The following is a 13,667-nucleotide window of genomic DNA, read 5'->3' as shown; positions in this document are numbered from 1 at the left end:
GCATTCGGTTCATGGGTTAGTTTCAAATTTTCTTACATCATAAGTACCTGGAGTTTAATTTGACTTCTCATTTATTGTTCCAACTGAAATTGCCAATGTATTGAATAAACAAAAATCGCATACCTGCAACGCCTCTTTATCATTAAACTGAATGCGAATAGTTTATGGATGGTATAAGCCTTATGTGGGAAATATTGTGCTAAGTTTAAATTAACTTTACAGTATGTTAGACACAAGTTAAAATTACAGAGTTTAAATATCACACCTTTTGTGCTCGTGAATATCTATTTGACATTTCAAAAAGGTGGATAACAGTTGTTTATATAAAATGCTTTCTAATAATATAGTCCCAAGAATTGTGACAAGTTGTAGACATCAGCTAAGAGGTACAGTATTGCATTGACTATATTTCATACTTCTTTACAGGACACCATTCCTAACGCTATCCACTCTGTTTTGCTGCTTGTTGAAAGGGAGCTTACATTCCGATTTGAGAAACCATCTTCCATGCAGGTACATATTGTATTTTAGAAAATGTCTATCCAAGCTTTGTCACCTACTTTCGTTTATACCTAGAAGTAAAATGTGTCCATATGGCATGACTTGACTGTAAGGTTGGCACTACTGACACACGAACGTACACTATGCCCAAAGTTACACTCAAAAATAGTTTGAATTCCAGTGTTAAAGTAATGGAAGTATGATGGAATTCGTGGTTTGAAAGCTTGTTTTTTTTTGACCCTGCAAGGGAAATTAGAATTGAAACAGAAACAAAAACTGAAACATGCTGAAAAAACTCCAGGTTTCTGGGGAAACTGACACTGGTTAGGAACAGATAAAAGGGGACAGAATCCTCCCAGACCAGGCAGATCAGGCTGGAGTGGATCACTGGCAAGCAAAAGAAAGTGGAGACTGACCAGGAGCTGTTACTTAAAGTAGCTGACTAACCAGCCCCTGCCATACAGTGCACAGGTTGTCACTGAAGGACTCTGATAAAGGGAATGCTAGTAAATCCATGCAATCGAGACTGTGATGAGCAGAGCTGAGGAGGTTCTGGAAAGTGTGTCTTGTGGTGAAGACTGTACCCGTGGTGTTTGGATTGAGAGGGAACTGATGTCAAAAGAACAGCAGCTAATTCCTTGAAGAAAGGAGCTGAAAATCTACCTGGGGAACTTCAGAGTTGTGAAGAACTGTGTGACTGGGCTTGTTACCATATATGCTAGGTGGACTGCCCAGTGAAATCGAGACCCATCTCTCTTGTATCTGATAGTTAAGGAGTAACTTGTAATATTTATATTGACCATAATCTGTCTGTTGTTTCATGTTTAATTTATGTTGGTTTTGGTTTGAGTGCTAAAGTAAAAAAAGTTATAAAAGCAAAACCTTGTCCGTTTGGTTTGGTTTCCTAAATTGGGGTTTATCAGTGGATTTGATTCTTTTCCTTTGTTGGTGAGCTCCAAGGGGATCATAATAGAAGTTACATGTGTTTGGACCAAATATATATATAAATAATTTATAGGCAAATGTAAAATCATAAGTCTTGCTAGATGAAGTGGGTAATCAATGAGTAGATGTTGCAACAAGTACAATAAATACATTTAATCAACTTGTTGCATTCCATCTCTACGTGAAGTACTTCCATATCTCATTTACTTTATTGCTTTGATATTAGAACTGGGTGGATTGCCCAAAATTTGGTGCTAAGGCCCCTACTATTCCTGATATAATGGCTTAGATACAGGAATCCAATGCTAACTGTTCAAGTTTGCAGCTTGTACGAAATTGGGGTGCAGAGGCTGATTTGCTGAGATGGATGAAACTGCCAAGAAGTTAAGTAAAATCTGCAATTGGATAAATCAGTGATAGATAAATTCAACATTGGTAAGTGTCTGGTGCTACACTGGTCGGAAAAATGAATATCCTAAGTCCTCAATGAATGGTATGGAAAAAGTGAAGCAAAATTCACGAAGTGGTATATTCAGTGCATAGCATGTCAAATTATTGGAGCCTCTATGAGCAAAGTGAATAGAATGTTGAATTATCTTGTTAGGTTAGTTGACTATTATTGTTTTAATATGACACCTTATAACTTAAAACTCCCTGGTCAGACTAGACCTTGCATGCTGAAATAAATATTAGAAATTTTTAGAAAATGCTGGAAATACTCAGCAAGTCAGGCAGCATCTGTGGAGAGAGAAACAGGGCTAATGTTTCAGGTAAATGACCTTTCATCAGATTTCTCATGCATATAGTGTTCAGTTTTGGTCACTAATACAAGGGAAACATTCAAGCTGTGGAAATAAAATTTATCCCTGATATCAAAGGGTTGTGATGAGAAAAGACTAGGGACACTGGGGTTCTTCAGCTTTGAAAGTGGAGATAATTAGAGGACCTTATGTAAGTGCAAAGGTTTTGGACAAGATCCCACTCATCTTTCCTGCAATTCTGTTTGAATTACTGTGACAGGTTTTTGCCCCTAGGCAGCAAAATGGCCCCAGCCAAAATCATGAATGACATTCACAAGAAACTTAACCATGGCAGATTATCCCTCCTTGATCTCTCTTCAGCCCCTAATATAGTAAACCACACCAACCTTCTTCACTCTCCTCTGTTGCCCAGGACAGATAGTTTGCAACTTAAGGGTTTTTTTTCATCCCTGATCAATCACTGCATCCGAGTCGAAGCTAACCTTAGAACCCTTTTCCACTCATCATACAGACCTCTTACACTGACCTCCATAGTATCATTTTCCTAAACCCATCTACCACTGAAACCTTCCATACCTTTGTCACTTCCATACTTGAGTTCCCATGCTCTCCTGGCTAGCCTTCTATTCTCCACAGTTCATAAACTGTGGCTTATCCGAACGTTGCTGCCCATATGCTATCCTGCACCAAGTCCTGCTCACCTCTCACCCTTGACCTATATTGTCTTCTGTTCCCCCAGCTCCTGAAATGGAAAATTTTCATCCTCGTGTTTAAGCCCTTCAATTCCTGCTCCTCCCTATCTCCGTAACTTCCTCCCGTCATGCAATCACTCTTTGCCCCTAAATCCCTGAACACTCTAAATGGAATTGTTGGAGTGCATGACGTTGTGGGCAGTTTTTATGCTGTGGATCCATGCCCACCTGGAATTGGATTGAGATTGCCCTACTTATTTTGTGTACAGTCAACACAGATATGTGTTCAAATCTAGATTGATGAGATAAAAATCAGAGATTCCAGACTTATAAGAACAATAATGAATACTCCAGCTGCTTTTTGCTTTCCAATATTCCCCTCTCAATGTTAAACCCTAAAGACCACCAATTGCATTACCTGCAGCTATATTATAGTTAAACATTGAGTAATAATCATATTTGGAAATCATATCAGGCGCCTTATCTTTTCCTGAGATTTATACAATAGTAATAAAGTGCTTTTGCATTTACAGAAGGTGATGTCATCTTACCCCTTGATTAGATGAGTTTCCACACCCTGTTGGATGTTACTTTCTAATTAATTAGCTAAATGCAATTAGCTAAAAAAATGACCCCTGCTTTGGCTTAGTCTGCTTAGTACTGGAGATTTTGTTTTTTATTTGGACATTTCGTAGTTTATGTACATTTTGCTTCTTTTCTTCTTTACGTTGGTTGAGAAATTAGAGCAAATGGTTATTTTAAGCTTTTATAAAAGTTTTCACGAGTACAAACGCTTATCTATTCTATTCCGGCCAATTTTAAGTCAGCTTTAAAGTATAATTTGTTGTTTTTAAAGTAACTTCCATAAGGACCTGTATCGGTTTGATTTGTAGAGTCGAAACTGAATTAAAAGAAAAGTCTGCCGTTAAGAGCCATTGAAGTGTTGTTCATAGGGCAGTGTAGTAGCTTGATGTGTAAGAGCTAACCTGCTTCACGGAAGTGAGTCATGCTGTAATTTTCCATGCAGTAAGTTATCATTCATAGGGAGTATTGAGCTGAGGCCAGGTAACTTTTCTCAAGGATGGAAGGAGGAAACATTGGAGAGAGACAAGCAAGGTTACAGCATAATATTAATGAAGATCTTCTGAGCAGATTTCTGTCTAATTCTGTTGACCAGCTCTTGCTACTCTTAAAATAAAACTGAAATTTGGTTTTAGGGCCTTGGTTGATTCTGGAATCTGGCCAATTAAAATCAGTAGGTTGAATAGACAGTGGTATTTAGGCTCTGATTACTTATTGGGTCAATGAACTTGTCACGCTCACAGGAAGTGCAGTGATGGAAATACAAAAATAAACTGAAGTGTTATACAAAAAAAGAACAATTTAAAAAGACTGGTACACTTGCCTTCAACAAAATGGGGGACAAAGTCACATGATACATACCTTCTTCTGCACTGAAATACACATTCACGTTTGCTGGAACTGAAACTCTTTTGCGCCGTCTGCATTGAAATTAAACAGCTCATCACACATGGATGTGAGCTCTCCACAAAACAAAGACATCATGTCTCCAGCTCCAATCATCACAATAAAGTGTGAACATCCTTCATCTTATCAAAATAGGCCAAAATCAGGAAGTGAAAACCTAAAGTCACATGGGCGAAACTAACACTTTATGAATTTAACTTAAAGGTAACCTTGTTGGCGAACAAAAGAAGTTATCAGTCATCAAATCATCAGAACACCCGTCTGAGATCTCCAGCCACAGAGAACATTGAAAGCCATCTTGAATTCCAGCACAAGGCTGAGAAAGAGATCAATTCCACCTAAGACAGTTTAACTTTGCTAAGACGAATTGGCAACAAACTGCAGCAGAGAAATATGAACATATGAATTAGGAGCAGGAGTAGGCCACTTGGCCCCTCGAGCCTGTTCCGCCATTCAATAAGATCATGGCTGATCTGATTGTAACCTCAACTCCATGTTCCCGCCTACCCCCAATAACATTTCACCCGCTTGTTTATTAAGAATCTATCTACCTCTGCCTTAAAAATATTCAGACACTGCTTCCACTGCCGTTTAAGGAAGAGAGGTCTAAAGACTCATGACCCTCTGAGAGAAAAAAATTCTCCTCTCTGTCTTAAATGGGCAACCCCTTATTTTTAAACAGTGACCCCTAGATCTAGATTCTCCCACAAGAGGAAACATCCTTTCCACATCCACCCTGTCAAGACCCCTCAGGATCTTGTATGTTTTAATCAAGCCGCCTCTTATTCTTCTAAACTCCAGTGGATGCTAGCCTAGCCTGTCCAACCTTTCCTCATAAGACAACCCGCCCATCCCAGGTGTTAGTCTAGTAAACCTTCTCTGGACTGCTTCCAACGCATTTACATCCTTCCTTAAATAAGGAGACCAATACTGTACACAGTACTCCGGATATGGTCTCACCAATGCCCTGTATAGTTGAAGCATAATCTCCCTTCTTTTGTATTCAGTTCCCCTCGCAATAAATGATAACGTTTGATTAGCTTTCCTAATTACTTGCTGTACCTGCATACTAACCTTTTGTGATTCATGTGCTAGGGCACCCAGATCCCTCTGCATCTCAGAGCTCTGCAATCTCTCACCATTTAGATAATATGCTTTTTTATTCAAAATGGACAATTCCACATTTTCCCACATTACACTGCATTTGCCAGATCTTTGCCCACTCACTTAACCTATCTATATCCCTTTGTACCCTCCTTATGTCCTCTTCACAACTTACTTTGCTACCTACCTTTGTGTCATCAGCAAATTTAGCAACTATACCTTCAGTCCCTTCATCCGTCATTTATATAAATTGTAAAAAGTTGAGGTCCCAGCACTGATCCCTGTGGCACACTACTCGTTACATCTTGCCAACCAGAAAATGACCCATTTATGCCTACTCTGTGTTTCCTGTTAGCTAGCCAATCTTCCACTCATACCTAAATGTTCCCCCCTATACCATGAGCTTTTATTTTCCACAATAATCTTTGATGTGGCACCTTATCAAATGCCTTCTGGAAATCTAAGTACAATACATCCACTGGTTCCCCTTTATCCACAGCACATATGTTACTTTAAAGAACTAAGAAGAAATAAGGGAACAAAAAAAATGAGAGGGCCTTTTGAACAACTCCCGCATCAGTGAAAATTGAGCTAAGAAATAACAGCACCTGTCTTCGAACTGAAGTGTTGACTGCCAGAAGACTTCAACCCAACAAGAACAAGACAACCAGCAAACAGGCCTGCAACTTTCAAAACTTACCTTCCAAGAGGATCCCACAGGTTTTTCTTAAAAACAGCAGACTTTTACACCTTGAATTCTTAACGCCTCACTTTTTACCTTCTATTTAGCTTTTTTTTGCATGCGCATGAGAGAGTGAATCCATGTGTGGTGGTGTTGTGAACATTTCAGGTGATTATTGTTCAATAATTATTTAATCTTTTTTTAAACTCACGTGAAAACTTGTCACTGTATGTCTATTTGGTTGACAAAACACAGGGGCTGAAACACTATTTTAACCAAAAACACTATCTGTGGTCAGTCGGAGATGACCAGTGGAAACCAGCCACGCCATTTCCCACCTGTCAATAACAATCTGTAATTGATTGAAGGGATTCTATAACACTATGAATGTATGCCATGTGTCGCACAGATGCAAGATTTTGATTATAGAGATGAAAATTGAACAATGTCTGAAGTGGATGGCTTTCAAATATTATTTTCATGACAGGAGTTTTAGTAATTTGAATCATCAATTTTTTAAACTGCTTTTATATCCCTTGTTTAATTTAACCTTTTTAACAGCTTCCTGTTATATTAAAAAAATATATTTTCTGTGTACAGTTTGAACTTCTCACCTCATTGAAATCACTACACAAACATGTAGAAAGCAATCAGCTGCCACCAGAATTTGATGGAACTTCCCCCTACAGTCACAGTAACTGGATGTGCTTTCGTATGGTGAGTGACAGATGAATAGGATTATATACTGCAATTTTGACCCATAACAGCTGGATCTGACCACCAAATTGCAAAGAGGACTGGAATTTTACTTTCGACGGATAGGAGCCGTCCACCGACTGAAAAGTCGGTGGCGATCCCACCTCTGTCTGTCCTGGTGATCCAGACCACAATTTACGGTCCCCAGGCCCTTAATTGGTCTGAGGTGGGACTTGCACCTCATTGAGGCAGAAAGTCCCGCCTAATGGAGCTACCGGCCAATCAGCGGGCTGGCAGCTCTTAATCCCAGTAGTGCCACCAGAAGTGGTATGTTTTTGTGGCTTCGCCGGGGGTGATTGGTTGGGCTCCAGCGAGGCAAGTGTGGTCGATTGGGGGCAAAGGGGGCGTGTTGGGCGTTGGGAGTGGTTGGGGCATTGGGGGTGGTCGGCCATCAGGCATAGGGTGTTTGATCATGAGGTCCGCCAGCCCCCCCCCCCCCCCCCCCCCACCCCTCAGGCTACCAGAAAGTCGCCTGCTTTTGTCAGGTGGCTTTTCTCAGGCCTGGGTTGCCCGACCAGCCAAGGGTAAAATCCCCGTGGCGGCGGGTGGAGGCCGTTAACTGGCTACTTAAGGGCCTTAATTGGCCTGGGGTGGGCCGGCCGGTTTTTGCCGCTGCCGCCCCGCGTAAAATGTGGCAGAGGCGGGAGGGGATCGGGAAGGGCCCCCCCCCCCCCCCCCCCAAGCGTCCCACTCCATTTTACGCCCCCCGCCACCAACCTGCTGGGGGGATGTAAAATTCCGGCCCAGGACATAATATAATGAATAAAATTAGAAGTAACCAAGACCTAAGTGGAAAACATTTATCTACCATTTGTTTATGATGCACTGTTTTGTGCAATTGGACATCAAGGGGTAGAAATTGGTCTCGGGTCGTGGCTCAAAACCAGTGTTATCAGATTGGTCACCTGTTATACACAGCATCTAATATTCCGTTTTATTGAATTGTGTATAACAGATAGCTAATCCGGTATCGCCCATTGTGTGCCACCACCCAAGATGAATTGCTACCCTCTAATCTGTCAGTTAGTCTCTAAATTAAGATAGGCAAAATTAAAATTGCGATTTATCATTTAAACATGAGGGTTTATTCCTACCTTTAAGGAAGCTTCATTTTACTATATATACAAATTTGGATAAATCAACATTTAGTACTTTGTATAATAGAAAATGAATATTATAGCTTGCGTAGTGAACTACATGGTCTGTGGATTATGAGATAAAGCATGATAAAACACTGGTTTCATTTACTTTGCTGAAGAGGTGGGGGTGTTCAAAGAGTGCTTGCAGATACATGCATAATGCGAATCAGACTACCAGAATATAATTTGCATTTATCAAATTGCCTCACTCCAACATCCCTGGCTCCAATTGATCTCTAAATCTCTGCAAGGTATTTTATTGGATTTAGTTTAAGATTTACCTTCACATGGTCCAATTTATAACCTTCCGTAATGACATGACAGCAGCATATTACATAACGTGGGGCTGAATTTTATGCAGGTGGTGGGGATCCCGACGCCAGGCCGGAAAGGCGAGGGAAACTCCGCCTTGGCCGCTCTGGGAACCCCTGGCTGCATTTTACAATGCACAGGCAGTTAACTGCCCAGGGCCGAGGTTCCCCATCCCTTTAAGGATGGGGATCCCACCTCCAAGAGCTGCTGGCCAATCAGAGGGCCAGCAGCTCAGTAGTGCCAATGGTAGCGAGCCACCGGTGGTTGTTGAGGGCAGGGGAAGGTGTTGGCACAGGGGGCTGTCTTTGCCGCCAGGGGCCCACTGTGGGCCACAGATTGGCCAAGCAGGGGGGTCCCTCCCCCATTCCCGCAGCCCATAGGGAGGCCACCTAGTTTTACTTGGCAGCCTCCTCGTGGCATGGCACCCACCAGTGGCTGGTAAAAGAGCAGTGATAGGAAGAGGCCCTTAAGTGGCCATTAATTGGCCACTCAAGGGCCTCAATTGGCCTCTTGGTGGGAAGGCCATCCTCAGCCTTCCCTCCCCCCTGGCAAAATTGAATGGCGACGGGCCCTCCACCACCTCCCGTCCACCTTCTCTTGATATTTTATGGGCCCACCCCTCCACCTCCCTGCCCGTCCCTGGAGGGCTGATGATATTCAGCTCGTGGTATCCTCAATTTTGTAACAAACTGATGTTATAGAAGCATATTATGTTTTATTACAAGGGTTTTCCTCTTGGGCGTGCTTGCGAGTGGAATTGCGACAGCCACCTACCTGCTCTCAGTGAATTTTTCAACATTTGCCTCATTTATAATCTGGGTGGGCTCTTGTCATTGTCGTTGCTTGTGTTTGGGAGCTTGTCTGTTTAAGGATAGAATAAGGTGTGGTGCTGCAGGATTTAAATGCCTGCAGCAGCTTAAAGGGCCAGACATCTTCAGGACCCTCTTTTGGCAAACAGGAGTGAAAATCATTGCACAGTGTCTTGAGATATTTACTTCAAGGCACATGATTTTCCGGAGCATAAATTTCCAATAGGAATCGCTGGAGAGTTATCTGGAATGAAAAAACGTTGTTGATTTCCTTCCACACCCATGTACAGGCACATTGAAAAAATTGTACTGCCCCACTGACATTATGGTTGAAAATAGCTAATTCAGCACTGACCAGGAATTGAATCTAGCAAACCTCTCATCTCTGTGGCTCAGATGAGGCACACTATGCATTTACTCACCTCACCTGCTCGAAGTAAAGTTATTGGACTAAGTGTTTTACAACAGTGGCTTTCAAACATTTCTGTGTGAAGATGCTTTTGTAAGTACTGACGTAGACCTGGGATGCCCCACTGTGACTTCCAAAAGACATTTTTAGCTACTCAAAAGAAAACATTGCTTTCATTGTTTAAAATACTTCACTTCTGCCACAACCCCTTCTCCCTAAGAGCCAGTCTTCCTTTCAGATTAATAGCTTCTTGTTTATTATAAAGTAATTCATTTGCAGAGCATATTCCACTTACAAAAAATACCTTTATAGTGTGTAAACATTTTTTTTCTCCATTAAGAATGTAAAAGTAATATTGGTAGCAAAGTGTATCAATAAATATATCAAAAATAATATAATCAATTTGGAACTAGATTATGGATACCTGTCGGACAGTTTATTCTTTTACCCTCTCTTGTATGTGATCTGAAACATATTTAGTCTCTACTTTTGCCATAATTATAGTCAGATTGAAATAATGTGTATTTTAAAATCTATTCAGCTGGTTTATTTATTCCTGCAGAAACTGGAGCAGCTAATGCAGGGATGCAAAGCAGCGAAGAGTTTACTCCAGGGCAACATAGAGAGCCTGAAATCAAGTAAACTGCCAGAAACAGCTGAGGTAATTGTTAAACTACTATGTTGGAAAACAGTATTCACCTACAGAGAGCAATTTGGGCATAGAGATCACTAATTTTTGTCGATGGAAAATCCTCCATGGCCCACGGACTTCTTTGACAGTGACAAATTCATAAAATCTACCCTCTGGGTTCTGCATAGTTAGCTCCAGCCATATTTAATCAGCAGTTAAATGTCTCAATTCTTTCTAATAGATTAGTTAATTAAAATTATAATGTTCAAATGCATTAAATCTGAAGTAAATGCAAAGAACCCTACATTTTATTTTCGAATTACCTTGCTCTAAAGTACACTGATCTTACATTTTAGTGATCTTCCATTATATAGTCAATTCCCATCATGACATCCCTGGAACTCCTTCAACATGAAGTGGTTCTATAATTATACAAGCTATAAAGAGGCACATTTCTTCAGAGGATAGTTCCTTATGACAGGTTTTGGGCATACAGGGACTGGGAAATGGCATGGAGGCAGATTTTGCCGGTTCGCCACTCGTTATGCATTGCTGGGTTTCTTATGGGGCGCTTAACATTGACACACGGTGCTTTTGTTAATAATGCAAAAGATGAATGTCCATAGAAAACAAAGATGTACATCATCATTAATGTAGAAAACATCCCAGGATACTGTATAGAGGGAGAGGAGATGAAAATAAATAGATAAAGGGATAAATTACAGCCAAAATTTAAGTCCTGCTGCAGAAAGAATCTGCATGGTAAGCATTCAAAGGCTGTATGGCTTTCTGTCTGAGTGTTTTGTAGGGGACAGCTATCAATGTGTAACTGAGTGTGAGCAAACAATTTGTAACATGTATACTGTGCCTGTGCCTACTATTCAATATAAATACTTGTGGGTCATCTTAATGTTGGTTTTTATCTTCAGGTGTTTTTTTTTCTGGATTTTCTGCTTGTGTCTCTGGAGGGTGCAGAATAAGTTGATGCATTGCTCCATCATGAACTGTCAGGATCAGTTGGCTGACTGCTATACTGCATGCAAGATGTCATGCACAACCAAACAGGGCAACTCTCCTTTTCCCCACTTCTTGAAGTCACACACCTATTTCATCTGCAAAACTTGGGGCTCAGCCTTCATGATGCTTCACTATAATTACAAGGCTGCGTTTGCTGACAACGTAACCACTAGGTGGCGCAGTACTAGCACATGCGCAAATGAAGCCTCATCTGTCTGCGACGTCTCAGGCAGCTGCCAGTAATAAAGATAGCGCTGCTCAACTTACTGAAAAACAAATTCAACCCGAAAATCCCCTCAATGGTTGCCATCGCCGCCTCCATCCCACCCCCAACAGTTCCTCCCCTCCTTCCTGCCATCGTGCTTCTCTTCGCCACTCCCTCCTGCGCCTGTCTTCTCGCTGCACCCCCCCCCCCACCCTGCCCCTGCTCCAGCCGCTTGCCCCCCCCCCCACACCCCACCAGGCAGCTCGCTCCCTGCTCTTCCCCGCCCGCTCGTTCCAGGCCGCACAATCCCCGCCACGTTGCTGCCTTCCCTCCTCTCGGCCACTCGCTCCCAAGTTGCCCCGTCTCCCCTCGCGGCCCACCTTGCTTCTTCAGGCAGCATGATGGGGAACGATTGACTGAGGGGAGTGGAGGATCAGTGGCAAGGGCTGGAGCGAATGGCTGAGGTGGGGAAGCAGCGGCCGAAGGGACAGAGCGGCCGGTGAGGCGGGAGTTAGTAGCTGAGGGGGGTAGCGGCCTGGGGTGAAGGGAGCAAGTGGCTGAGGGAAGGCAGCAGCATGATGGGGGTTGAGCGGGCTGAAGCGGCAATTGAAGCAGGGATGGTGGGAGGGATAGGGGTACTGTTCGGGTGAACAGAGACGGCTATTGAAGGGTGAGGACGTCATTGCGTGGTGATGTCATGCGCGTACATGCGCACATTCATACTGGCAAGCTGGCAAATGATGGCATGCACTGATGATGTCTGCGATCGCTCCGCGCACGCTCTGTGTTGTCATGAGTCACTTTGTAATTATAAACATAACAACAACAACCTATAATGGGGACAGTCGTATAGGTAATGCTTCTGGAATAGTTGGCCAGAGACTTAGACTAATGCTCTGAAGATACGAATTCACATCTTACCATGGCAACTGGAGGAATTTAAATTCAGGTAATTAATAAATCTGGAGTTAAATATGAGTCTCATTAATAGTAATCATGAAACTGCCATCTGGTGCACTAATGTCCTTCAGGGGTGGAAATCTGCTGTCCTTACCCAGTCTGGCCTACATGTGACTCCAAACCCACACCAATGTGGTTGACTCTTCACTGCCTTCTGAAATGGCCTAGCGAGACACTCAGTTGTAGGCGGCTCACCACCACCTGCTCAAGGGCAATTAGGGATGGACAAAACAAATGTTGGCTTTGTCAGTGGCGCTCACATCCCAAGAACAAATGGATATCAGCAAGCACAGGTGTAATAGGTGAGTGGGTCTTGATGCAAGTAAGGACACAGGCAGCAGAGTCTTGTATGACCTCAAGATTAAAGAGAGTAGTTGAACTTGTAGATCATTAAGTTCTGATGCAAACTTGTGAAATTGGGTGTATAAAGAAAGAATTTTCATTTCAGGTAGTGCCTTCCCCATAGTTAATTGGAGGAAATTTTTGCTCATCCAGTCATGGATGTTGGATAAGCAGTCTGATAACTTAGCAACAGTGCAGGAGTGGAGAGAGAGGTAGTGGTGAAGTTGAGCTGGTTGTCGTCAGCATACGTGTGAAAACTAATACTGTGCTTTTGGATGATATTGCTGAGGAGCAGCATGTAGATGAGAAATAGGAGAGGGTCAAGGATAGATCCTTGGGGGACATCAGAGGGAGCTGAAGCCATTGTCTTGAGTTCCGACTCCATCACTCTCCCTCGCAACTGTCTGAGACTAAACTAAACTGTTTGCAACCTTGGCCAGAGATGAGCTTCTGACCACATATCTGTGCCATCACTAAGACCGCCTGTTTCCACCTCCATAACATCACCCGTCTTCATCCCTCTCTTAGCTCATTTGCTGCTAAAACCGTCAGTCATGCCTTTGTTACCTCTAGAGTTGTCTATTCCAACACATTCCTGGCTGCTCTCCCACATTCTACTCTCTGTAAATTTGATCCAAAACTCACATTCACCTATTGCCCTTGTCCTCACCAGCCTACATTGGCAACGTCTTGATTTTGAAATCCTCATTCTTGTTTTCAGATCCCTCCAAGGCCTCGCCCCTCCCTACCTCTGTAATCTTCTCAACAATTTCCTACAAAAAAGGTTCCACCCTTTAAACATGTATTTCAACACCAAAATCCCACCCCTAAATCAGCGAAATCCTTGCTACTGGCTGATTTTCCCACCCGGAGCTCATTAAGCCAAAAGTGATAAGAAATCCGGAGTTAGTGTG

The 13,667-nt window shown here is 42.5% G+C and overlaps 1 protein-coding gene across 1 annotated transcript in view; it reads left to right on the top strand.

Moving 5' to 3' along the window:
• Nucleotides 1–13,667, top strand: part of plekhg4 (pleckstrin homology domain containing, family G (with RhoGef domain) member 4) — a 401,233-nt gene that overhangs the window by 129,467 nt on the left and 258,099 nt on the right. Inside the window, exons 7-9 of the mRNA XM_068049566.1 lie at nt 427–513; nt 6,774–6,890; nt 10,161–10,259. Coding sequence (XP_067905667.1) covers nt 427–513; nt 6,774–6,890; nt 10,161–10,259 — 303 coding nt within the window. The remainder of the gene's footprint in view (nt 1–426; nt 514–6,773; nt 6,891–10,160; nt 10,260–13,667) is intronic.

Source organism: Heterodontus francisci, chromosome 17 (assembly GCF_036365525.1).
Source record: "Heterodontus francisci isolate sHetFra1 chromosome 17, sHetFra1.hap1, whole genome shotgun sequence".
In the NCBI taxonomy this organism is placed as follows: domain Eukaryota; kingdom Metazoa; phylum Chordata; class Chondrichthyes; order Heterodontiformes; family Heterodontidae; genus Heterodontus; species Heterodontus francisci.
Note: the sequence above shows the minus strand (reverse complement) of the source record. Positions and strands in the feature narration are given on the sequence as shown.